This window comes from Hylobates moloch, unplaced genomic scaffold, assembly GCF_009828535.3.
Source record: "Hylobates moloch isolate HMO894 unplaced genomic scaffold, HMol_V3 SCAFFOLD_18, whole genome shotgun sequence".
Lineage (NCBI taxonomy): Eukaryota > Metazoa > Chordata > Mammalia > Primates > Hylobatidae > Hylobates > Hylobates moloch.
In genome coordinates, this window is record NW_026652293.1 from 60,193,536 (window position 1) to 60,221,282 (window position 27,747).

General features: G+C 38.0%; 1 protein-coding gene across 21 annotated transcripts in view; it reads right to left on the reverse strand.

The window, feature by feature from the left end:
- CDC42BPA (CDC42 binding protein kinase alpha) overlaps nt 1-27,747 on the reverse strand; it is a 320,366-nt gene that overhangs the window by 228,534 nt on the left and 64,085 nt on the right. For 20 of the 21 annotated variants that reach the window (XR_009210848.1, XR_009210849.1, XR_009210847.1 and 17 more), the window contains exon 3: nt 1,658-1,741. Coding sequence is in view for 16 of the 21 variants with exons in the window: in XM_058430788.1 (XP_058286771.1) it covers nt 1,658-1,741 (84 nt within the window). In the remaining 5 variants the exon portion in view is untranslated. Of the gene's footprint in view, nt 1-1,657; nt 1,742-7,747; nt 7,906-27,747 lie in introns of all 21 variants that reach the window. The other variant, XM_058430789.1, reaches the window with a different exon arrangement.

Below are 27,747 nucleotides of genomic sequence, written 5' to 3' on the forward strand. Positions count from 1 at the left end.
CTGCCCAAGGTCATTTATAGATTCAATGCCATCCCCATCAAGCTACCAATGACTTTCTTCACAGAATTGGAAAAAACTACTTTAAAGTTCATATGGAACCAAAAAAGAGCCCGCATCGCCAAGTCAATCCTAAGCCAAAAGAACAAAGCTGGAGGCATCACGCTACCTGACTTTAAACTATACTACAAGGCTACAGTAACCAAAACAGCATGGTACTGGTACCACAACAGAGACATAGATCAATGGAACAGAACAGAGCCCTCAGAAATGATGCCGCATAGCTACAACTATCTGATCTTTGACAAACCTGAAAAAAACAAGAAATGGGGAAAGGATTCCCTATTTAATAAATGGTGCTGGGAAAACTGGCTAGCCATATGTAGAAAGCTGAAACTGGATCCCTTCCTTACACCTTATACAAAAATTAATTCAAGATGGATTAAAGACTTAGATGTTAGACCTAAAACCATTAAAATCCTACAAGAAAACCTAGGCAATACCATTCAGGACATAGGCGTGGGCAAGGACTTCATGTCTAAAACACCAAAAGCAATGGCAACAAAAGCAAAAATCGACAAATGGGATCTCATTAAACTAAAGAGCTTCTGCACAGCAAAAGAAACTATCATCAGAGTGAACAGGCAACCTACAGAATGGGAGAAAATTTTTGCAACCTACTCATCTGACAAAGGGCTAATATCCAGAATCTACAATGAACTCAAACAAATTTACAAGAAAAAAACAAACAACCCCATCAAAAAGTGGGCAGAGGACATGAACAGACACTTCTCAAAAGAAGACATTTATGCAGCCGAAAAACACATGAAGAAATGCTCATCATCACTGGCCATCAGAGAAATGCAAATCAAAACCACAGTGAGATACCATCTTACACCAGTTAGAATGGCCATCATTAAAAAATCAGGAAACAACAGGTGCTGGAGAGGATGTGGAGAAATAGGAACACTTTTACACTGTTGGTGGGACTGTAAACTAGTTCAACCATTGTGGAAGTCAGTGTGGCGATTCCTCAGGGATCTCGAACTAGAAATACCATTTGACCCAGCCATCCCATTACTGGGTATATACCCAAAGGACTATAAATCATGCTGCTATAAAGACACATGCACACGTATGTTTATTGCGGCACTATTCACAATAGCAAAGAGTTGGAACCAACCCAAATGTCCAACAACAATAGACTGGATTAAGAAAATGTGGCACATATACACCATGGAATACTATGCAGCCATAAAAAATGATGAGTTCGTGTCCTTTGTAGGGACATGGATGAAACTGGAAAACATCATTCTCAGTAAACTATCGCAAGGACAAAAAACCAAACACTGCATGTTCTCACTCATAGGTGGGAATTGAACAATGAGAACTCATGGACACAGGAAGGGGAACATCACACTCCGGGGACTGTTGTGGGGTGGGGGGAGGGGGGAGGGACAGCATTAGGAGATACACCTAATGCTAAAGGACGAGTTAATGGGTGCAGGAAATCAACATGGCACATGGATACATATGTAACAAACCTGCACATTGTCACATTGTGCACATGTACCCTAAAACCCTAAAGTATAATAAAAAAGAAAAAAATAAAATAAAATAAAATAAAATATTTACATATTCCAGTACATAAGACTCTTACCTCAGCTCTTTTCAGCATTTCCCATTTATTCAATATTTTCATGGCAAATACTTTATCTGCATTTTTTAGTTTTACTACAGCAACCTAGAAAAGATAAAGGAAATACAAATTTTAAAATAATGACAAATAATTTTTTCAGCCATCCATTTTCCTTTTTCCTCTCTGTAAAAAAATAAATACCAATTATCAATTATGTCAATGCAGTTCAAATTCTAAGATCCTAAATTAAATAATGTTGCCAGATGAAAAAGTTAGTGAACATGTGCCAAACTAGTAACTGTATTTGTGAACACTGTATTAGTTGGTATTTGTGAACACTGTATTAGTTGGTAATTATACATTATATCCCCCTTTCCAAGTTTTCTGCCCTGGAATTCAAACTCAATATCTACTATCACTAAGAAACTGAACAAAATGCTCAACGGGAAAGAACTAGAGCTTATTAAATAATGCATGCAAAATTCCAACACCATGTTACAAGGAAGGCCAGCTGCCAAAACAAATATGTTCTGTGAGGATCAAACAATATGAAATAAACTAAAAATGATCCTATTTTTCATATCACATACTCTTAATACTATACCATAACCCCCAAACCACATACACACATATACATACGCATAGAGAGCAATTAAAACTAACAATTTTACAAAAACTAAACTTTACACATCCCTTCCAAAAAGAAAAAAAGGAACATTTATTTCTGTATTTTATATTTCAATTGCAGATCAAAAACTATCAAATACAATAAATAAAATCCCTTTCTCACTCTCAACAAATTGATTACATTTCTATTTCTATCTCTCTGCTTCAGTTTAACCAGATAATCTGTAAGACCACTTCCAGCCCACTGGATTTGCCATAGGCCAGAGGCTAGCCTACAAAAGAGGAAAACAAAGGTTGAACGAGGATGTTTCCAGTTATGGGGGGTGGGTGGGGAGGAAGAGAAATGCTACCCTAATACGCAGAAAGGGAGGTCAAACTATATACAGCAGATCTTCAAACTGCTGTTCAATGGGATATTTCCAAAAACAGAGTATAGGTTTAAATTCAAGTGCAAAAAAAAAAAAAAAAACTTAATAGCAAATGTGCATATCAAGGTTATTTAATAAATTTATATCTGGATCAGACTGCAATAAAAGTAACATGACCATATAATTACAGTAAGTGTATAAATACTAAATATTTCTTGGTAACTGTTATAAGTGATTATAATGACTGTGATTATAGTTTTTCACCAATTAAAACGGATGAGAAAGAAAAGGAAGTATCTCAATTTCAAACAATTAAATTGTTCTCCCAATGGGCTCATAAAGAGGGCTGTAATAAAGAATAAGGAAAAACTTGAAACACTGTTTCACTAAGATCTCTGAAGGGGTGAACACACCACTTGAGCTACTGCTTAAGACTCTAAAATCAAACCCTGCACAATTGGGAGCGCACATGGACAGAGGGACAGGAGTACTAAGCTATGCAAGACTAAATTTAGGGCGGGGAAAACACACAGAACGCTATGACTTATACCCTCTTACTCTGACTGAGGGAAGAATAGCTGAAAGACTCCAAAACTTAGGTATCTTCCCCTCCTAAGGTCACAATGGGAGAAAAGTACTAGCAGTACTCTACAATTCACCAGTTTTCTATAAGTATGTATCTGATAACTACTAATAACAGTAGTGGTAGTAGTAGTACCCACCCAATACTACCAGTATAAATCTAGTAGAAGAAAGAGTGTGTTCTAAATGCCAGGCACTACGGTAAGAGTTTTATACAGGTCCATAATCCCTTATCTGCAATTCTAAAAGACAAAAGGTTTTCATAACTCATTTGGCAGCATGTAGTGACATCAGGCTATTAATATTCTTGCTTTTTAATCTCAGTATAAAAACAAACATGCTTCATTGAAGAAACGTGAATGTATCTGTTTATGAAGTGCTGCTCCAAACCCCAATGGGAATGTTACATAAAATAGAGTATACAAACTAAATTATCTTTCTAAAATCCAAAAATATTGGAACCAAAACAACCTCTGGAATATACAACTGTGCAGTAGGAATAATGATGATGCCTAATATTTATTGAACACTCAAACACTTAGCTAGCATTTATTGTGGCTGTTTTGGGGAGTGGTGATAGCATGGATTCTGAAGCCAGACTACTTGGGTTTGAATCCTAGTTTTGTCCTTAGCTGTATAACTCTAGGCAAAAAACTTAACCTTTCAATACTTCAGTGTCCTTGTCATGATCACGGGGTTAGTAACAATACTTACATCATTGTGGTAAAGATTTGAAAAATTAATACAAGTATAATCCTTGTACTTGGGATTATTGACCACTAATTATTGAGGTATTGTGGTGTAACTGATCAGGGACAAAATGAGACCCATTCTACACATCTGTGCAGTCATCAGGGATGCCATGCTGCTGCAGGGTGAAAAATATTTTCAAGTTTTTCAAGGGTCTGGCACTTAGTAAGCATTCAGTAAGTGTTAGCTATGATTATGTGCCAGGCATTGCACTAAGCACATTATAGCCCAATCTCTTCACTGCCAACTCTACCTCTAATATGTGGCAAAGAATATAACTCTTAATTTCTTCAGTTTCTTTAACTACCAAAATAAAAAATCTTTCATCTCTTTAATTTCTAACTTCCTGTAATTTTAGACTTATGACAAATATATTTACATAGAAATATGGATAGAAATACCCTCAACTGAATATATCTATATACAAATAAAAACTAAGCCACAATATTCACCACAGTGTGGTTTTCAATAGTAAAATATTGAAATGAATTTAAATATTCTAAATGATCAATTTGACTATATGGTATCTCACAGTATGACAGAAAAATTACTCATACACTTGAAAAAATTCCTGAGGAATGTTAATAGGGAAAGTTCACAGTATAATGTTAAACAAATAAGTTTATTAAAGTATGTACACTGTGACTTTTTTCTCTCTATATATATATATACACACACATAAAATATGTATCATAAATTTCTATGCTTTATCAAAAGATCAAGTATTTCTAAGTGATGCAATTTCTACTTGCTTTTCTACATTTTCTATATAAAACACATAAAATTTGAAGCATGGAATGAGGTAGTATGGGATACCACATCACATCCTGGTCATGAAATGACTGCTAATTATCGAAGTATTGTGGTGTAACTGATCAGGGCTAAAATGAGACTACACATGTGTGGCAGGAATGCCATGCTGCTGCAGGGTGGAAAACATTTTCAAAGCTATCTTATAATAGTTTCATGAGCTACCTACAATCTTTTCTGGAATAAGGTGAGTGTGGTGAAATAAAAGTCAGTTTAGGAAATATTCTTGAATTACCGAATTGATAAATGATGAGAAAAGAATATGAGGCTTACAAAGTAATAAAATTAAACTAAACTGATCTTGCTTTTCTCCTTTAACACTGAAAGTCATATTGATATTCATTTCAGTAGCTAAAAATCAATAAGAAAAGGATTCTCTTAGAACTCTAACCTCAGGTCCTGTATTTTCAAGAACCATAGCTTAACATATAACAGTGTAGTCTGTTAAAATGTCCTTTCTTGTTTAGCTTGATCAAAATTAAAAGTACATTTAGTATGAACTGCAAGACTATAGTTTAACATAGAACAAAGATATATTTTTAAAAACACTGGCAATGTCTTGAAAGACTTCATAGTAAAAACATGATGCTAGAAAACCTGTAATAATAATTCAAGAATTATTTCTGTAAACACTACAGAAATAATCACTAAGTGACAAATGTATACAAATCAGTTCTTAAACAGAATATATTATCATTTGAAGCTACAAACTAGTTACAAATTGCAGTTACAGAATGCTGTAACAGTATTTTATGTTCATTCTTAAGTTACAGGTTGTAGAATACAGAAACAGTTGCCACGGAGTTCTATAAATCTAGTCTTCCTGCATATAGCAAGAATTCATTAACCATACCTCCTCTGTTCCAACCCATTCCAAGCTACTATTACATGGCTCATGTCTGTAATCCCAGCACTTCAGGAGGCTGAGGTGGGTGGATCACCTGAGGTCAGGAGTTCGAGACCAGTCTGGCCAACACAGTGAAACCCCATCTCTATTAAAAATACAAAAATTGGCTGGGTATGCTGGCGGGCGCCTGTAGTCCCAGATACTAGGGAGGCTGAGGCAGGAGAATTGCTTGAACCCGGGAGATGGAGGTTGCAGTGAGCCAAGATCGCGCCACTGCACTTCAGCCCGGGCTGAAGTGAGTGAGACTCCGTCTCAAAAAGAAAAAAAAAGAAAAAAAAAAGAAAATCTTGCCTGGATTGTCCTACCTGACCTCTCTACTTCTGCCCTCTCATCCCACAATCTATCCTCAACACTGAAGCCACAGTTGATCCTCTTGAAATGTAGCTCAGATCATGACACTCCTCTGTTCCACAGCGTCCAATGGTTTCCCATCTCTCTCCAAGTAAAAGTCAAAATCCTTACTATGCCTTATAGGGCCAACATGTTCTGGCCCTCCATCTTCCCTGACCTCATGCTACTCTCCCCCTGGTTCACTCTGCTCCAGCTATAATGATCACCTTGCTCAATCCCAACTAGCCTTTGCACTTGTTGATCCCTAGGCCTGGAATATTCTAGCCCCACAAAGCCACACAGCTTTCTCTCTCACTCCTTCAATGAAATGCCACTTTACCCCTTGACATTTTCTAACCCATTTCTTTGCTTCCCTTTCCCATTAGTTATCATTATTTCATGAACTATGTATTCTATTTATGTATTTTGTTCATTGTTTGCTTCGTTCACTACAATATAAGCTAATGAGGGCAGGTAGTTTTTTCCTATTTGTTCACTAGTACACACCTAGTAATTGGGAATCTATAGGTACTCAATAAACATTAGCTGAATTAATGATGAATGACTGGTAATCTATGTGGGTGTATATACATGCAAAGTTTACGGCATCAATATTCTCAGCTGCAAGTATACAACTAAACTGACACTAAAACTCAAAAATTAGGTATTATGACAAAAGAGATACAACTGTGTATTTTGTGATTTATTAAACATCTATCAGCTTATTCCAGCTCATTCTGCTCTCTTAACAGGCATCGAAGCCCTGACTTCACAACTTGGCCTTTATTATCTTTTATCTGTTGCTGCTCACTACTTATTGTCTTTTTCACCTTTTAATTTCCCCTACATATCATCTACTACCATTTATGATTAATAATAATAAAATAACAAAAAATAATTCTTATTTATAAAAAGCTTATTCTGTGCCTAGCACTGGGCTGAGCATATTACATATATTACCCCTCATTTAATCCTTACACCAATCTAAAGCAGATTCTACAATCCCCACTTAAATTAGTAAACTAATGTTTGGAGAAGTTAATTAACTTACTCATAGTGACAAAATTAATAAGTAATAGAACCAGAATATGTACCTGGCTGTCTGATAAGAGAGCTAGTATACTTTACTACTCTAAGTACTGAATAGTTACATAAGTACTGAAGAGCTCTTCCCATTCATCATACCTATAATTCTGATACCTATTGACACGTTAATGGTGATCATTACAAAATGTATAGAAATCACTGTATTTGCGTTCTTAAAAACTGTTCTGTGAGTGACTAATTTGTGTTCAAAATATTTATTAAAAATGGGGGAGGGAACTAAATATTATCTTTAATAAGCAAACTAAAAACACTATAGAGAGTTTATTAAACCAGCCAGAGATATCCTTTCTATGGAGACAGAATTTATATATTCAGTAGCAACAGTCAAAATACTTTAAAATTGGGACAGCATGGGCATCAACCAATCAGAACAAACACTGGCTATAAAATACAGTATGCCCACACCAGTTTGCCCCTACAGACTGAAGACTAGCACCATCAAAGGTGAATCATGCAATATAACTTCTTACTCTCCCATGAATGCCAGGAGAGCCAGAGTAAAAGATTTTTTAAAGAAGAATGAATGGCTAAAGGTAATTCTTGTTTCAGACCCTAGAACTGGATTATGCAGACATGTAAGGGCCTAGTTATATAATTAGAGGAAGCAGGCTAATTAAAAGCTTTTGACACCTGAAGCAGGGGTAGCAGGCCAAAGCAGCAAGCTTTCACAACAAGCTCTGAAGCCCAGAAGCCTTGAAGCTGCCGGAGCAAGGCTGGAGCAGGCAGAAGCGGTGAGCCACCAGGAAACTGTTGACAGGCAACACCCAGGGCGTAAGTTAAAGGTTTTCCTGAAAGCAAAAAGGAAAACCCAGCGTTAAGTTAAGCAGTAACTAACACAATTGAGTTGTAGAGAGAAGGTTCGTAACTCACTGAGCTGCTGAATTTCAATTATATCTTGCTCACTGTTTCCCACGATTTATGCATTTCTTATAAGAGTTACATAAATGATGCATTTATTTTCATGGTTTTTTTTTTAAGAAAGAGCATAATTAATAGAAATGCTCCTATCAAATATTCATGCAGAGGTGAGCCTATCCACTGGGCCTATATATCATCTATTGACAAATTCCTGGTAGAAGATAAAACATCTTGGAGGAAATGATTCTCTCTCTAGGGTCTCTTCATTTCTAAACCTACTAGTTCATAAACACTACAGGGTATGTGAGCCCAGCAGAGATATTTTCATCAGGAATGAATAAGCAGTAAAGCTCATAATTCAGCCAATACTACCTTTCTATACAAAATCAATTCTGTCTTGAAATAACAGAGTTAATTACCAGCAACCTGTTGCTTTTATTTTACATATTTTAATCAATACACACATACAGCAAGAACACAGCAAAAAAAAATTTTAAAAGACACCTCACACTAAATCTCAAATATTATCAGTCATGCATCAAGTGCTCTGACTTGATCCTGGAGGTTTAAATGGCACTGACCTGTGACCAGGCAGGACTTGACTGACTGCTGGACTGCTATCTGCTGCCACCAACTCCCCAGCCCTGTACCCCATTCTTTAATTCTTCCAAGCATCAGGACAGTAGAGCAAATTTGGCTGTCCTTAACTAACTGCCTTACATATCCTAATGAGCAACTACAAGTAATTTTTCAATTCCCTGTCTTTTTTTTCAGTCTCTTTAATGAAAAAAAGTCATGTTTTATATATATATACACATATATATACATATATACATATATACACATATATATACATATATATACACACACATATGTATACATACATATATGGATATATATAAAATAAGGTTATATATAAGGATATATATATTATGTAAGGAATAATATATACAAGAAAATATATATATATTCTTTAAGTCTTTTTATTGTTGCTTTTTATTTCCATAGCTCAATCTCAGCTGAACCCTCAAATCTACCTGCAGTCCTGACATTAATTCTATCACTCTCAACAGAACTTTACTAATCTTCCAAAATGTCCTGTGCCACCCTGCCACCACAAACTATCCCATTCCTGTCCTATCTACTCTTCATCAGCAATTAATGACCTGGTTGCCTACTTTATAGATAACAGACCTTTTACATTCCCTCGTGCCAACTCTAAATGTTTTTGCTCTTCCATACCTCGTTTCCTTTTAAACCCTACCACTAACAGTATCATTTGAGATCTTGATCCCAGACCCTCTCCTTTCTTCCCTTCCTGTCCTTATTCCATTAAAAATTTCTTTCCTGCTTTCAATCCCCCTTTCTCCTGGATATCAATTGAAAAACTTTTCCAAGACCATTCCCCATCCGAGAACAAAAATATAAACAAAAACGTCACCCCCATTTTACCTTTTCCTCAAGGAACTGATACCACATCCCTTTCCACATTTCTCCAAAAAGCACATTTTGAAAGAGTAGTACATGCTTGCTTTTTCCACTTGCTCATCATTTGTTTGCTTCTCAACCTCTTTCAAACACCTATTTCAATCTAATTTCTATTTCACTCTACTAGACTGAAATTATTCTCTCAAAGTTCAGTAACAACTGTCTAATTTCCAAATAAATTGTTCTCAATTCTCATCTGCTTTACCCTTTCTTCATTACTGGACACTGCTGACAATTAATATACTTTCCTAATTTTTCTTTTGTTGTAACCTGTTAAATATTGTTCCCCAAGGATCTCTACTCCACCTTTTTTACATCTCCTCTCCTTCCTGACATATTATCTATTCCAAAGCCTCAGTTAATACCAATATGCTGGCAACTCCTAAATCCCTATCTCTTACTATCTATACCCTTATTTCTAGTTGCCTACTGGTCATCTCTCTAGCATGTTCAGCAAATGTCTTAAATTTAAGAAGTCAAAAATCTGTATACCAAACTCATTCAAGTTGCAAATCTCATCATCTATAAACTATATACCTTTAACTTATCACTAACATCCAAAGTTGACTTCTTTGAATCTGTTTCTCCTACCCACCCTACCTTCCCACTACCACTGGCCTAGTTCAAGCCCTCATTATTTCAACTGAAAAATAATAGGCTGCTTTTTTTTTTTTTTTTTTACCACATTACTATATACTATACATTATGCTAACTGCTGAGAACACAAAGCTGAATAAAAAGTTTGTTGGGCTCAGAAAACAATACTCCAAAATGAAGGACTCAGCTGCATTAGACACAGAAGTTTTTCTTTGACCTTCTCCTGCTCTGTCTCTCAGTCCCATTCCCCCCCGCCCCCCCTCCCCCAAGGTAAGCCATAGAAACTAGAATCCCTCTTCTCTAGGTCATAGAAACTAGAACTCCCTTTCCTCAAAGCCAGCCATAAAACCTAAAAATATTACTCTAGTTTTCCCTCAGCCTTTTGGTATAAAAACTGGCTACAAAGAAATTATTGCCAGGCATGGTGGCTCATGCTTATAATCTCAGCACTTTGGGAGGCTGCAGAGGGAAGATTACTTGAGCCCAGGAGTTCGAGACCAGCCAGAGCAACATAAGAAGACCCTCTCTCTACAAAAAAAAAAAAAAAAAAATTAATTAGCCAGGGATAGTGGTGCATGCCTGTGATTCCAGCTACTTGGGAGGCTGAGATGGGAGCTTGGTCAAGACTGCAGTGAGCTGTGATTGCACCACTGCACTCCAGCCTGGGTGACAGAATGAGATCCTGTCTTTTAAAAAAATGGCTGGGCACTGTGGCTCATGCCTGTAATCCCAGCACTTTGGGAGGCCAAGGAGGGCGGACCACTTAAAGTTAGGAGTTTGAGACCAGCCTCGCCAACTTGATGAAACCCCATCTCTACTAAAAATACAAAAAAATTAGGCAGGCACTTGTAGTCCCAGCTACTCGGGAGGCTGAGCCATGAGGAAGGCTTGAACCCGGGACGCTGAGGTTGCAGTGAGCCAAGACCACGCCACTGCACTCCAGCCTGGGGGACACAGCGAGACTCTGTCTCAAACAAAGAAACAACAACAACAAAAAAACTATCAGATTTTACCTGTTTCATTGTAGATCATCACACCCCCATTCCAGAGAGGGTCCTGCCCCATACCTGGTAGGAAGGAATGCTGCACAGAGAGGCCAAGAAGACTTTAGACACAGGCCTTGCTGGGTTTCCCCACTCAGTCTGTTAGCATTAGATCATACCCTTTTTCTTCTCCAATCACATTTCTACACAGCTGTCTATACTTTAATGAACCTAAGTATAAAAATGGGCAATTTCCCCTGTATTTTGGGGTCTTCAACATACAGGTTCCCACGGGTAAACGTTAAATAAATTTGTATGCCTTTTCTCCTATTAATCTGCCTTTTGTACGTTAATTTTTCAGCAAACTTTCAGAGAGCCAAAGGTTGGATCAATAAAAAGGGTTGGACCCTTGGACCCCACAAGTTCTTACCTCCCAAATTCTCACAGTCCATTGTGCAAAACACACCTAAACAGTAGTACACAGACAGTACCATAACAGTACTACAGGGAAAGGAGAGGTAAAAATCAGGGTCCTATAAAAAGTAAAGAAGAGAGGTCCTTGACCCCAAAGTGAGAGTAGAGGAGGAAAGTGTATAGTATGTGAATATGTATGTTAAAAGTTTTTTAAATGAAGTGGCTGACACCTGAGTCTTACACAGTGAACTCCAGAAAAAGGGGACTGAAATGGATGTGACTGAGGACAGGGGATAGTTTGGGAAGTAAGGACAGCATAGGCAAGGCACAGAGGCAGGAAATATGTGTGGGGGAGAAGATGGACAGGACAATAAGCAGTTTTCTTTCCTAGGAACATAAAGAGCACAACAGGGAGTATCAAGAAATGGTGCTGAAGGGTCCAAAGAGTAGAGAAGCTGTATGTCATGTTAATAAACTAGAACCTTAAAAATACAGATAACAGGGGAACCATTCTGTGCAGATAGTTTGAGCTAGATCACTCTAGCAGCTCTGTGGAGAATGGTTTTAAGGCAGGGAAAGACATTGGAAAATGATAGCAGTAACTGAGGTGAGAGGATCTAACTAAGAAAAAGAGGAAGAAACTGAAGAAATACTGAGTTGGTGACTGGTGAGATATGGAGACTAGAGAGTGAGAAATCTAGCACCTCCCTTTGTCCCCTTCTCTATCCAATCCTTCCTCAGCACTATGACTACTACCTTTCTAGAAGAGTTCTAATTATACCACTACAGATGGTCTCCAACTTACAATAGTTCAACTGACGATTTTTCAATTTTTCGACTTTACAGATGGTGCAAAAACAACATGAATTCAATAGAAAGCCGTATGAGACTCTTTCAGGATGCTGGTCAGTTGCAGCGAGCCACAGCTCTCACGCAGTCATGAGGGCAAACAACTGATACTCTACATGAGCTATGCAAATTAACTATTGGAAACTTTCCTGGATAGATCCAAGCTGCCTCAGAGAGTACAGTTTGTTAAGAAAATGGGTCTGCCCAAAAAACGCTGATCCAGGAACAGTGGCCAAAAATGTCTAACAATTAAAAAGACATCATCAACAGAGTTCATGTAGCTCTTCCTGAACATCTGGGGCCATGAAAACCCATTTCTGACCAGGTGTACATTTAGACCAATAAGAACACCAATGTGGAGATGTCTGCTGAAAACTGCTCACCTATTGTGCAGTGTGGAGATGACTGTATGGAGGCTTTCCTTCTCAAACCTAGAATTTCTGAACCAAAAAAAGCCTGTTCTCTCTCAGGTAGCCTCTATGACTCTCATGTAGCCTGAAGACCCTATTCTATCTGCCACCATGTGAGCACCATTTCAACATGGCTCTCAGCTCCCATGTGACGGAGGTGGACAGACATTCCCAAGTTCAAAATTTGTAAGCCTCGCTACACGCCTTCCTACAAAGATGACAAGCACTACAGCAATGGTTATCACAGCAGGCTTGCCCAACCTGTGGCCCACAGGCTGCATGTGGCCCAGAATGGCTTTGAATATGACCCAACACAAATATGTAAACTTTCTTAAAACAGTATGAGATTCTGTGATTCTTTTTTTTTAGCTCATTAGCTATCGTTAGTGTTAGTGTATTTTATGTGTGGCCCAAGACAACTCTTTTTTCAATGTGGCCCAAGGAAGCCAAAAGATTGGACACCTCTGTTTTACAGTAAACCTTCAAGTGTAGAGATCATGGCTGATATCTACAAGAATGATCCAGTAGATGGAGCCTTCTCTGTGTATGCTGATTTCCAGCAATCAAAGTCTGAAGGGTCCAACATGACACCAAAGAAATGAGGAGAACCTACACCATCTGCATCCTGGTCTGGAGAATGAAGACTGCCACCCCCTACTGGCTGGCTGTCAATTCCTAGAAAACTGACTAGGGTGACAATGCCTTCTTTGAATTCTCTCAGAAAAAGGCCACTATGGAATCAAATCAGAAATCCTGGTTAGAAATCTCACACACTGATCAGTACTAGAAAAAGTTTTAGCATGGTGTAGTCTGTCCAGCCAGTCCTGCAAAAGTTTTTTCTTAAATATGGCGAGTTGAGTATTTTTTTAAATATGGCAAGTTGAATATAGCAAGTGGGGATGGGTGAGAAGTCCTTTTATTCTTTTAGTTCAGATATAATTCAAGAGTTTAGACAATGGCTAATGTGCTGCAGGGCCTCAAGAACTGGACTAAACCAAACTTTTGTGTATACTATTTGAATTATGTTTTGGGGGTTAGTTATTTCCTCCCTAACAAAGGAAATAACTCCAAACCTGGCTACCTCTCAGCCTCCTTGAGGACTGATTTTCACCGCTGACAAGGCAAAGTGAACCCTTTAAATTTCCTAATAAGGACTTTCACACAGACTAGCATTCTACGCAATGCTTGCTGCTCCAACTCCTACTCCAACCAACCTCCCAACCAGAGCATCTCCAGAGAGTAAAACTCTGTGAGAACCTAAACGGTTTGATTTCAGGTTTTCCAAAAGAATTGCTAGTGGAATTCCTAACAAGGAGGATTTAAATTCCCATACATAATCAGTATCTCTTGACAAGTACTTTCTTTCTAGATTTGGAATAAGTTAACAGGAGAGATGGTAAGTAGCTTTTTAAATGAAGAAAGCCACTTTCTCCTGGGGTCCCTGAATCAGCTTGAGTCTTCCTGTGTTGTATATATATCCTCTCTGTTCTTTCTGTAGCACAATTCTTTTAATAGAAGCTTTATTTTCTATGTACCTCAGCTGATTCTGTGAATGAAAAATTCTAACACTTGTTAGAGCTGCAACTCTGCTAGTTGCAGACTATATATCCCAACAGACTAGCCTAAAACAAAACTGGGTGGTCCCTACTGGATATAGATTTGACTGAATGACAGACTGACCTCTAATCCCTTGGGGAAACTAATTTGGGAGAAACCAGCTTTTGCTGTTTTTAAAAATCACTACTTTACCAATCATCTTAACATGGAATTGGAATAACTGTGCCATTAAAAGTTTCTCTCTTCAAAAAAACAAATACCTCCATGTCTTTTTTATCTGCTTATCAATTTATGATATAGGAATATTAAAAGTGCTAATCTTAAACTATTCAAAGTTTTTGTATTTCCTCATGCAAGTTCCATCAAGTGTTAGTGTATATATTTTTAAAATAATTTGTAAGACATATGTTCCATAATTATTAAACCTTTTTAAATTATTTTACACCATTTATAATTGATTACAACATACCTACATACAACTACAAAACAAATTATGTTTATACAATGATAAAGTGAACAACATATAACTAAAACTCAGATCAGGAAACGGAACATGCAATAACACAGAACCCTGCCCCCCCACAGCCCTACCCGATCACAACCCCCATCTTTCCAATGGAGTTAACCATGATCCCGACTTTTGTGACAGAGGCATATCATACAAGGCCGGGCACAGTGGCTCATGCCTGTAATCCAGCACTTTGGGAGACCGAGGTGTGAGACCAGCTTGGGCAACATGGCAAAACTCCACCTCTACAAAAAATACAAAAATTAGCCAGATGTGGTGACACGCCTGTGGTACCAGCTACTCAGGAAGCTGAGGTATGAGGATCAACTGAGCCCGAGAGGTTGAGTTTGCAGTGAGCCGTAATTGTGCCACTGCACTCCAGCCTGGATGACAGAATGAGATCCTGTCTCCACCAAAAAAAAAAAAAAAAAAAAAAAGCGTATCATATGTATTCTTTCCTATGTTGCTTCATGTCAGGCTTTAGAATCAAGGTCATTCTAGCCTCATAAAATGACTTGGGCAATGGTCCTTCTTTTTCCATTATCTAGGGAAATCTAAGTTTAGAATTACTTCTTCCTTAAATGATTCATGGAACTTGCACATAAATTCAGCTCAATCTGGAAAAGTTATTACATGGTATCTTAAAATGAGTAATACATTTACATGCTTTAAAAAAATCAGAACAAAAATAAAAAGGTTCCCACTTAGAAGTGTCACTCCCACTCCTGTCTACCCCATTCCCTCGACTCCCTATTGTTACTGTATAAAAATACAAGTGTAAACAATATTTCTACCTACCTCTGTTTAACAAAACAAGACACACTAAAATACTATTCTGCATCTTTTATTCACTTTACAATATATCCTGGAGATCGCGCTACATAGGTACAGTGAACTTTCTTGACTGCAGCTACACAGTATTCTATTATGTCGCTATACCAATAGTTTATTCAACCAGTTGCCTAATGTCAGATATTTGGGTTGTGTTTGTCTTATTTTTTACACTTGAATATTTGATCCATCTGTGGTTTGTCCTGGAATATGTAAGAGTTTTAACTTGTTCCACAAATGGACTTTTCCAAATGGTTATCCAGTTGTCTCAGGACCATTTATTAAAAGTTTTATTGGCCAGGCGCGGTGGCTCATGCCTGTAATCCCAGCATTTTGGGAGGCCGAGGTGGGCGGATCACCTGAGGTCGGAGTTAGAGACCAGCCTGACCAACATGGAGAAACCCTGTCTCTACTAAGAATACAAAATTAGCCGGGCATGGTGGTGCATGCCTGTAATCCCAACTACTCGGGAGGCTAAGGCAGGAGAATTGCTTGAACCCAGGGGCGGAGGGTGCAGTGGGCCGAGATCATGCCATTGCACTCTAGCCTGGGCAAGAAGAGCAAAACTCTGTCTCAAAAAAAAAAGTTTTATTTCTAGCAGAATACAGTGGCTCATGTCTGTAATCCCAACACTTTGGGAGGCCTAGGCAGGAGGATCACTTGAGGCCAGGAGTTCAAGACCAGCCTGGGCAACAAAGTGAGACCCCCCATCTCTATTTAAAAAAAAAAAAATTTAATTAGCTGGACATGGTGGGGCACACCTGCAGTCCCAGCTACTTATGAGGTTGAGCAGGAAGATAGCTTGAGCCCAGGAGTTTGAGGCTACAGTGAGCTATGATGGCACCACTACACTGGCAAGACCCTGTCTCATTAAAAAAACAAACAAAACATCTAAACCAGGTTTCAGCAAACCATGGCCTGAAGGTCAAATCTGGTCCATTACCTGTTTTTATAAATAAAATTTTATTTGAATACAACCACATCCATCATTTGTTTGCAAACTATCAATGGCTACTTTTCACACCACAATGACAGAGAAGAGTAGTTGCCACAGAGAACCTATGAACTGTGAAATCTGAAATATTTACTGTCACTTTACAGAAAAAGTTTGTTGACCCATAGTCTAAACAGTCCACTTAAAATACAGATTATCAGAATATGTAAAAAATATAAAACCTAACTATATGAAAAAGGTTAATATCATAAGAAAGCTGGCTATACTGAGGCAAATCAGACTACAACAATGAGTATTACCTTGAAGGGAAACATTCCATGATTAAAGGCTCAGTGTATAAGAAAGATGAACAATTGGAACATGTATGCACCAATTAAGTTTCAAAATGCATAAAATAAAAAGTGAGGAAACTACAGGGAAATACTGACATACCCACAATTATATTTGAAAACTTTAACGGCCCTCTTCTCAGCACTGACAGAACTAAACAAAAATTAGGAAATTATGGAAGAGCTTAATGACAGCATCAACTGTCTAGAGCTAACTGATGTATAAAACACAACAATAAATGTAGAAAAAAACATTATTTTCAAGTGTACATGAATGTTCAATGCACACAGTGTATCTAGACAATGTAATATTATTCAGCACTAAAAAGAAAAGAGCTATCAAGCCATTTAAAGACATAGAGGAACCATAAATTCATATTACTGAGAAAAGCCAATCTGAACAGGCTACATACTGTATCATTCTAACTATTCTTGAAAAGGCAAAAGTATGGAGATTTTGTGGCCAGGGGTCAGTGGTGAGGGAGAAATGAATAAACAAACAGAGCGCAGAAGATTTCTAGGGCAGTGGAAACTACTCTGTTTGATACTACAATGGCAGATACATAACATACATTTGTCAAAACCCACTGAACGTACAACATCAAGAGTGAACCCCAAGGTAAACTACAGACTTTGGGTAATAATAATATGTCAGTGTAGTTTCCTGGATTGTAACAAATGTACCATTCTGGTTCAGTGTTTTGGGAGATGAAGGCTGGGTAAGTGTGGGAACAGGAGGTATATGGGAACTCTGTATTTTCTGCTCAATTTTGCTGTGAACTTAAAACTGCTCTAAAATATAAAGTCTATTAAAAAATTAATCAAAGTAATCCACTATGTCAACTAACTAAAAGAAAAAATCCATATAATGATTTCAATAGATACAGAAAAAGCATATGATAGAATTCAGCACCCATCAATAACTATATTTTTTAAATGCTCAGCAAACTATTATAGTAACAGAAGACAATATCTTCAATCAGATAAAAGGCACCTACCAAAATATTGCCTAACAATAATTTCACCATACTTAAGAGCAAAACACTGAATTCTTCCTCCCTCAATTCAGGAATAAGGTAAGGATGTCCACCCTTGTGACACCATTTCAACACTGTATTAGAGGTCCAAGCTAGTGCAGTAAGTCAAGACAAAGAAACAGAAAGTCTGTAAAGTAAAAAGGAAGCGTCCCTATTCTGAAAATCCTATTATCAGACAGTAGGACTGCTTACACAGAAAAACTAAGAAACCAGGGACCAAAACAACAACAAAACTACTAAAGAATAAATGACTTTAGTAGGATCTCAGGAAATGAAGTCTGATACAAAAATCAACTACATTATCTACACATTAGCAGCATAGTGTTTGAATGTAAAAATTTTAAAGATATCACTTATCAGAGTCAAAAAACTTACTTAGGAATAAATTTAAGAAAATATGAAGAACACCTATACATTAAAACTATAAAACATCCTTAGCCAGGCGCGGTGGCTCACGCTTGTAATCCCAGCACTTTGGGAGGCCGAGGCGGGCGGATCACGAGGTCAGGAGATCGAGACCACAGTGAAACCCCGTCTCTACTAAAAATACAAAAAAAAATTAGCCGGGCGCGGTGGCGGGCGCCTGTAGTCCCAGCTACTCGGAGAGGTTGAGTCAGGAGAATAGCGTGAACCCGGGAGGCGGAGCTTGCAGTGAGCCGAGATCGCGCCACTGCACTCCAGCCTGGGTGACAGAGCGAGACTCCATCTTAAAAAAAAATAAAAAAATAAAACATCCTTGAGAAAATTAAGTTAGACCTTCAAAAGCAAAGAGAAATACCTGCTTCATAGACTAACAGACTCAACATTGTTAAGATATTGGTCCTCCCAAAATTTATCTATGTACTCAGTGCATACTCAATTACATCAGTAGGCTTTTATAAAAATTGATATATTGATTCTAAAATGCAGAAGTCTTCAAATAATTAAAACAATCCTGAAAAAGAACAAAGTAGGACTCCATACACTCAGTTCATTACACAATCTCAACATTAGTATAAAGCTATAGGAATCAAGACTGTGGTATTAGCATAAAGGCAGACAATGAGATAAAGAGAATAGAGAGGACAGCAATAGAGCACATGTTCTTTTTACTAAGGTGCTAAAATGACTTAATAAAAGGAAAACAGCCTTTTCAACAAATGGTGCTGAAACAACTGGCTACAAATACAAAAAAAAATTAATCTCAAATGCCGATCTCACATCAGACATGAATTTGAGATAGATCACCAATCTAAATATAGTAGCTAAAAATAGAAAAAAAAAATAGATATCTTTGTGATCTGAATATAAACAAGGATTTCTTAGAACACAGAAAATACTAACTGTAACAGAAAACAATTGATAAAATTATACCTTCAAAATTGAAAACTTCTGCTCTAAACGATAATTTTTTTAAAAAATGAACAAACCACACAATCTGAGAAAATATTGCCAAAACATCTGACAAAGAACTCCTACAGCTCAACAACAAAAATACAAACATTTCAATTTCTAAAGACTGAGCAAAAAATTTGAACATATTACTTCACAAAGGAAGATATAAAAATGGTTAATAGGCACACAAAAACCCCAGGATTATGCTGATACATAACACAAATGCAAACAACAATGAAAATTAAGACCACAGAATACCACTACATACCCACTAGAATGGCTAAAATTAAGATTAACAACAAAAAATATTGGGCAAGAACAGGGCATAAGTAGGAATATAAAATGGTACAATCCAACTGGAAGTAGTATGCCAGTTTCTTTTAAATTTAAACATGCAACTACTATCTAGCACAGCAGTTCCACTTCTGGGTATTTACCCAAGGAAAACAAAAACATATTTCCATAAAAACTTGTACGAGAATATTCATATCAGCTTTATTTCTAATACTCAAAAAATTGGAAACAGATGTTCATCAATAGGAAAATGAATAAACTGTGGAACATTGATAAAATGGTATACTGCTCAGTAATAAAAACGATTAATACATGCAACTGCAAGGATGAGTCTTGGACATTATCCTGAGTGAAAAGTGGACACAAGAGAGTACATACTGTATAATTCCATTTATATGAAATTTTCAAACAGTCAAAATTAATCTACAGTTAAAACTCAGAACAGTGGTTGCCATTTGATGGAAGTCATGGGGAACCAACAAGGAAGAAAATTTCCTAGGGTGACAGAAATATTCTGTATCTTGATAAGGGTGATCCATTTTCCAAAACCTCAAGAAGCTGTATATATACAATTAGGGTATTTCAACGTATGTAAAATTTTCCTCAGAAGATCTAAACAAACAAACAAAAAGATTTTGTGGTCCTCGTTCATATGGCTTCACCAGCGAGGTCTTCTGGGCATTATTAAAAAGAAATAACACCAATCTTACACAAATGCTTTCAGAGAATTGAGAAAAAACACTTTCCAAATTGTCTTATGAGCTAAATAATACCGTTCCAAAATGTAAGATTATAAAACAGACAAAGGCCAATCTGTCTCATGCACATAAACAAAAAAATTATAAACAAAATATCAGCAAATCAAACCCAACTATGTATTAAAATGCCAACTGAATTTCTATAGTACTGTAATATTGGTATATTTGAAAATTATAATATCAATATTAGCCAAATATCATAGTAAAATCATATCAAAATATATACAGATGGAGCTTTTGATAAAAGTTAACTCCTATTAATGATAAAAGGTCTCTACAGACTAGGACAAGAAGGAAAAAGAGTAATCATGTTTTTGAAAAGTAATAGTAGCAAACTTCTTAATCACTAGTAAAATGCTGAACACTTTCCCCTGATTCACAAACCAGACAAGGATGATGCCCAATTTCAGCACTTAAATTCAACATTTTATTAAAGATCTTCTCTATTACAATAATAGAAGAAAAAGAAATAAAAGGAATAAATATTGGGAAGAACAAATGCTATCATTATTTGAAGATCAAGATGAATATATAGAGAATTCAAAAAATTTATGTACACACTAGAATAAGTTAATATAATCAAGTTCCTTAAATAAAAGATTAATATTTTTAAAGCCAATTGTATTTCTACCACAGCAAGAAAATAAAAAATAGAATTCTAAAACTATACTAGCTTACTAAAAAACATCAGACTCAAAAAATTAAATAAAAAAAGAATTGGATTGGGACAGATAAAAAAAGAGAAATCAGACCCATAAATTTAGTGAAACATGAACAAGACATCTACATTGAAAAATATTTTCCTCAAAGACCAAAAACAGAAACACCAGTTGACCCAACAATCCCATTACTTGGGTATATACCCAAAGGAATATTAATTGTTCTCTTATAAAGACACAAGCACACGTATATTCACTGCAGCACTATTCACAATAGCAAAGACATGGAATCAACCTAAATGCCCAGAATGGTAGACTAGATTTTTAAATGTGGTACATATACACCATGGAATGCTATGCAGCCACAGAAAAAAAAAATGAGATCATGTCCTTTGCAGGGACATGGATGGAGCCGGAGGCCATTATCCTCTGCAAACTAACACAGGAACAGAAAACCAAATACCCCATGTTCTCACTTGTAAGTGGGAGCTAAATGATGAGTACACATGGACACATAGAAGGAAACAACACACACTGGGACCTATCAGAGGACGGAGGGTGGGAGGAGGGAGAGGATCAAGGAAAAAATAACTAATGGGTACTGAGCTTAATACCTGGGCGATGAAATAATCTGTACAACAAATGCCCATGACACAAGTTTACTTATTTAACAAATCTGCAAGTGTACCCCTGAGCTTAAGAATTGTTTTTAAAAAAGACTTCTACATTGAAAACTGTTTTTTAAAAATTAATAAGTAGCACACATAGGGGCCCCAACTTAAGACAAAAGTTTCTTTGCAATTAAATGTGAAAAAGGTAGTCTTTAAAACAAACAATAATCAGAAACCACAAAGAATAAAGTGAACTTTGACCTATACCTCAGAAAACACAAAACAGTCAATACCAGATGGATGAAACATCTAAATGTGAAAGGTTTGTCTTGAAAGATCAGAGAAAGAATTTATTTTAATTATTGGAAAATATGTTCATGACCTCAAAGTTAGAAAAAAATTTCTTAAAAACACAGAAATCACTAATTATAAATAAAAATTTAATTAATTGCACTCCATTAAGAATTTCTGTTTAATAAAGATCTTTGGAGAGAGGGAAATGCCAAGCCACAGAAAAGATTTGTCACATATACACACACACACACGTGTGTACATCTCCAACAACAGATTTGAATCTAGAATATGACAATAAGTCAGACAACTCACCCACGCAACTCCTACTTACCCAACCCCAAAATGTGCACTTCACAGAAAGGATATCTAAGTGATATGAGGTGATGTGAAAATGTGTTCAAATGTAGGCGCTATCAAGAAATGCGAAATGAAATAACACAATACAGCTACTCACTCACCAAAAAAAACCTAAAGTTAAAAAAAAAAAAAAAGACCCATGTTAGTGAGGTTACAAAGCAACTGGGACCTTTATACACTGTTGACGGGAATATAAATCATTAACCACTTGGGAAGTTATTTGGCATTATCTGCTAAAGCTAAATAAGCCTACCCTGTGACCCAGCAATTCTAAATTTGTATCAAACACAAATAAGTGCTCATAGCTCCCAAAAGGTATGCAAAAAAATGTTTGTAACAGCATTATGCATAATGGCCAAAAACCATAAACAACTTGAACACCATTAATAAATAACTTGTGACATATTCATATTAACTGTGAACCAGTGAAAAACAAGAATGAATTACAAAAGTGTACTGTAGAGCACAAGAAGCCAGAAACCAAAGAGTATGTATTACATAATTCCATTAACATAAAACTCAAAAACAAGCAAAAAAAAAAATCTACGGTGACAGAAGTCAGAATAGTTAACAGAATAGTTAACAAGGCAGTGATTATTCACATGGTGGGGGGCAATGGGAGCCTATCAGAATGCTAGAAGTGTTCTACATCTTGATCTGCTTGATGGTTTACACAAGCTCATACAAATGTAAAAATCTGGCTATGGCCAGGGTGAAGCAAGGTAGTGGAATAGAAGCCTACATCATTCAAGCTCTCCCACACCATGCTGGAACAGCAAATTTTAAAAACTATCTGCAAAGAGAAAAGCACTATCACAAGAACCAAAACTCAGGTAAGCAATCGCAGTAACTGGTTTTAACTTCGTATTTTGAAAAAAAGGCATTGAGGAAGACAGGAGAGACAGTCTTGAATCATGGATGCCACCCCTATTTCCTATTCCTTGGCAATGGCCATGAGGTAGAGAGAGAGAATATACTTCAGGGAGGGAAAGCGTAGAGACTCACTGCTGCCCTGTCACAGCAGAGAATGAAGCCCTGCTGGGTTCAGCCAGTGGCCATGCTTGGAGGGGCATTTGACTAGCTCTAGCCAAAGGGGAGTCACCCATCCCAGCAGGTCAGAACGAGAGTTTCCCAGCAAGCATCACCACTGCAGGCTGAAGTGTTCTGGGGTCCTAGGTAAACCTGAATGGCAGTCAAGTTGTGTTCTAACAAGGACTCCAATTCCTAGGCAACTAGTGCTTAGAGCCAGTGAACTAGTGTTGCTCATGACCTAGGGAGGCATCAGCTGTCCATCCCCCAACCCAGGCAGTGCAGCTCACAGGAACCAGAGTGACTCCTTCCTTCTGCTTAAGAACAGAAGAGCAAAGAGTAAGGAAGACTTTGTCTTGCATCTTTTTTTTTTTTTTTCGAGACGGAGTCTCACTCTGTCACCCAGGCTGGAGTGCAGTGGCGCCATCTCAGCTCACTGCCAACCTCTGCCTCCCAAGTTCAAAAAATTCTCCTGTCTCAGCCTCCCGAGTAGCTGGGACCACAGGCACGTACCACCTCACCCAGCTAATTTTTGTATTTTTAGTAGAGACAGGGTTTCGCCATCTTGGCCAGGCTGGTCTCAAACTCCTGACCTCAGGTGATCTGCCCACCTTGGCCTCCCAAAGTGCTGAGATTACAGGCGTAAGCCACTGTGCCCAGCCCCGACATTGTCTTGCATCTTGGATACTAGCTCAGCCACACTAGAATAGAGCACCAGGCAGAGCCATGGGGCCCCCATTCCAGGCCCTAGCTCCCCGATGATATTTCTAGACACACTCTGAGCCAAAAGGGAACCCGCTGCCTTGAAGAGAAGGATCTAGTCCTGGCAGGACTCATCATCTGCTGACTAAAGAGTTCTTGGGCAATGAATTGCCACTGGGCACCAGCAATACCCAGGGAGTATGCTGTGGGCCTTGAGGTCTGAGACTACTTGCTTCAAGGGAGACCCAGCACATTCCCAGTTGTGGTGGCCACTGTGAAAGACTCCTTCTGTCTGAGAAAAGCAGAGGGAAAAGTAAAGGGAACTTTGTCTTGCTTTCAGGCATCACAGTGGGACAGAGCAAAAGGCAGGCTTTTCAGATCCCCAAGTCCAGCCTCTTGGACACCATTTCTGGACCGGCTCTGGGCCAGAGGGGGGCCCACTGCCTGAAGGGTGGGTCCCAGGCCTGGCAGCATTCACCACAAGCTGATGGAAGAGCTCTTGGGCTTTAAGTGAACACCGGTAGTGTGGCCTGGCAGAACTGCTCATGGACCAGTCATGGTGCTGGCCACAGAGAGAGGCTCCTCCTCTGCATGTGGAAAGGGGAGAGAAGAGCGGGAAGGCCTTTTTGTATTGTGGTTTGAATGCCAGGCACAGCCGTAGTAAAATAAAACATTAGGTAGATGGCTAAGGTTTTTAACTAGAATCGCAGGCTACCAGACAGCATCTCTGGACACACCTGGGGCCTGGGGAAACTCACCACCCCGAAGGGAAGGGCCTTGGGCAAGGCCCAGTGCTGTGCTGGCTTCAGGTTTGACCCAGCACAGTCCCAGTGATGGTGGCCACAGGGGTGCTTGTACCACCAAATCCCCAGAGTCCCAGATGGCTCAGCACAGAGAGAAAGACTCCATATGTTTGGGAGAAAGTAAAGAAAAAGAATAAGAGTTTTTGCCTGGTAATCCAGAGAGAACTTTGGGATATTATCCAAGACCACCAAGGCAATACCTATACAAGACTGCAGAAACCATTGTGTTATTGGCCTTTGGGCCCAAGTCCCTTCAAATACATGGAATGCTTTCCCAAGAAAGACAGGTACAAACAAGCCCAGACTGCAAAGTCTACAATAAATACCTAACTCTTCAATGTCCAGACACCGAAAACATCTAAAAGCATCAACACTATCCACAAAAACCTGACCTCACCAAATGAACTAAATAAGGCACTGGGGATCAATCCTGGAGAAACAGAGACACATGACATTTCAGACACAGAATTCAAAATAGCTATTTTGGGCCAAGCACAGTGGCTCACACCTGTAATCCCAGCACCGTGGGAGGCCGAGGTGGGTGGATCACTTGAGGTCAGGAGTTCAAGACCAGCCTGGCCAACATGGTGAAACCCCCATCTCTACCAAAAATACAAAAATTAGCCAGGGGTGGTGGTGGGTGCCTGTAATCCCAGCTACTCAGGAGGCTGACATGGAAGAATCACAGAACCTGGGAGGCAGAGGTTGCAGTGAGCCAAGATCGTGCCACTGCACTCTAGCTTGGGCAACAGAGCAAGACTTCGTCTCAAAAAAAAAAAGCTATTTTGGCCAGGTGCAGTGGCTCATGCCTGTAATCCCAGCACTTTGGGAAGCCAAGCAGGCAGATCACTTGAGGTCAAAGACCAGCCTTGCCAACATGGTGAAACCCCATCTCTATCTTTAAAAAAATACAAAAATTAGCCAGGCATGATGATGCACGCCTGTAATCCCAGCTACTCAGAAGGCTGAGGCAAGAGAATGGCTTGAACCCAGGAGGCAGAGGTTGCAGTGAGCTGAGATCGCGCCATTGCACTCCAGCCTGGGTGACAGAGTGACAGTCCATCTTAAAAAACAATAGCTATTTTGACGAAACTCAAAGAAATTCAAGATAACACAGAGAAGGAATTTGAGATTCTATAAGATAAATTTCACAGATTAAAATAATTAAAAAGGGGGCCAGGCGTAGTGGCTCATGCCTGTAATCCCAACACTTTGGGAGGCCAAGGCAGGCGGATCACCTGATGTCAGGAGTTTGAGACCAGCCTGGCCAACACTGTAAAACCACATCTCTATTAAAAATACAAAAATTAGCCGGGCGTAGTACGCACCTGTAGTCCCAGCTACTCAGGCGGCTGAGGCAGAAGAATCACTTGAACCCGTGAGATGGAGGCTGCAGTGAGCTGAGATCACACCACTGCACTCCAACCTGGGTGACAGAGTGTCACTCCATCTCAAAATAAATAAATAAATAAATAAACAAACAATAATTTTTAAAAACCAAGCAGAAATTCTAGAGTTGAAAAATGCAACTGACATGTTAAAGAATGCATCAGAGTCTCTTAATAGCAGAACTGATCAAGCAGAAGCAAGAATTAGTAAGCTTGAAAATGGTCTGTTTGAAAATACACAGAGGTGACAAAAGAAAAAAGAATGAAAAAGAATGAAGCATGTATAAGATCTAGGAAACAACCTCAAAAGGGTAAATCTAAGAGTTATTGACCTTAAAGAGAAGGTAGAGAAAACAGGAGTAGAAAGTTTATTAAAGGGATAATAAGAGAGAACTTTCCAAATCTAGAGAAAGATATCAATATTCAAGTACAGCATAGTTCTTTAAGTATTAGCTAGAGCAATTAAACAAAAGAATGAAAGGGTGTCCAAACTGGAAAGAAAAAAGTCAAATTATCCTTGTTTGAAGATGATATGGTCTTATATTTGATGAGTTAATGGGTGCGGCAAAACAACATGGCACATGGATACATATGTAACAAACCTGCACATTGTGCACATGTACCCTAAAACCTAAAGTACAATAATAAAAAATCAAAATAAAAAAATAAAAAATAAAATAAAAAAAAAGGAAAACCTAAAGACTCCACACACACACACACACACACACACACACACACACACAAAAACTTATTCAAACTGATGAACAAATTCAGTAAAGTTGCAGGATACAAAATCAACATACAAAAATCAGTAGCATTTCTCTATGCCAACAGTGAACAACCTGAAAAATAAATGAAAAAAGTAATTCCATTTACAATAGCCACAAATAAAATTAAATACCTAGGAATTAAATCAGCCAAAGAAGTAAAAGATGTCTACAGTGAAAACTATAGAACACAAATGCTATGGTCAAATGGCATAAGAATAAAATGCTATTATTTATTTGTCCCCTACAAAAAAAATGTAAAAATTCATCAAGTTATGTATGTGTATTTTTTAACTGAAGTATATAAACATATACATGTGAGGTATGCACACACACACACACACACACACACACACACACACCTCAATATACCGATGAAACACTGATGAAATAAATTGAAGGGGACACAAAAAACTGAAAATATATTCAATGTTCATGGGTTAGAAGAATCAATACTGTTAAAATACCCATACTGCCCAAAGCAATCTACAGATTCAATGTAATCCCTGTCAAAATATTAATGACATCCTTCACAGAAATAGAAAAAATAATCCTAAAATTTATATGGAATTACAAAAGACCCAAAATAGCCAAAGCTATCACAAGCAAAAAGAACAAAACTGGAGGAATCATATTACCTGACTTCAAATTATACTACAGAGCTACAGTAACCAAACTAGCATGGTACTGACATAAAAACAGACACATAGATTAATGAAACAGAATAAAGAACCCAGAAGGAAATCTACATACCTACAGTGAACTAATTTTCAACAAC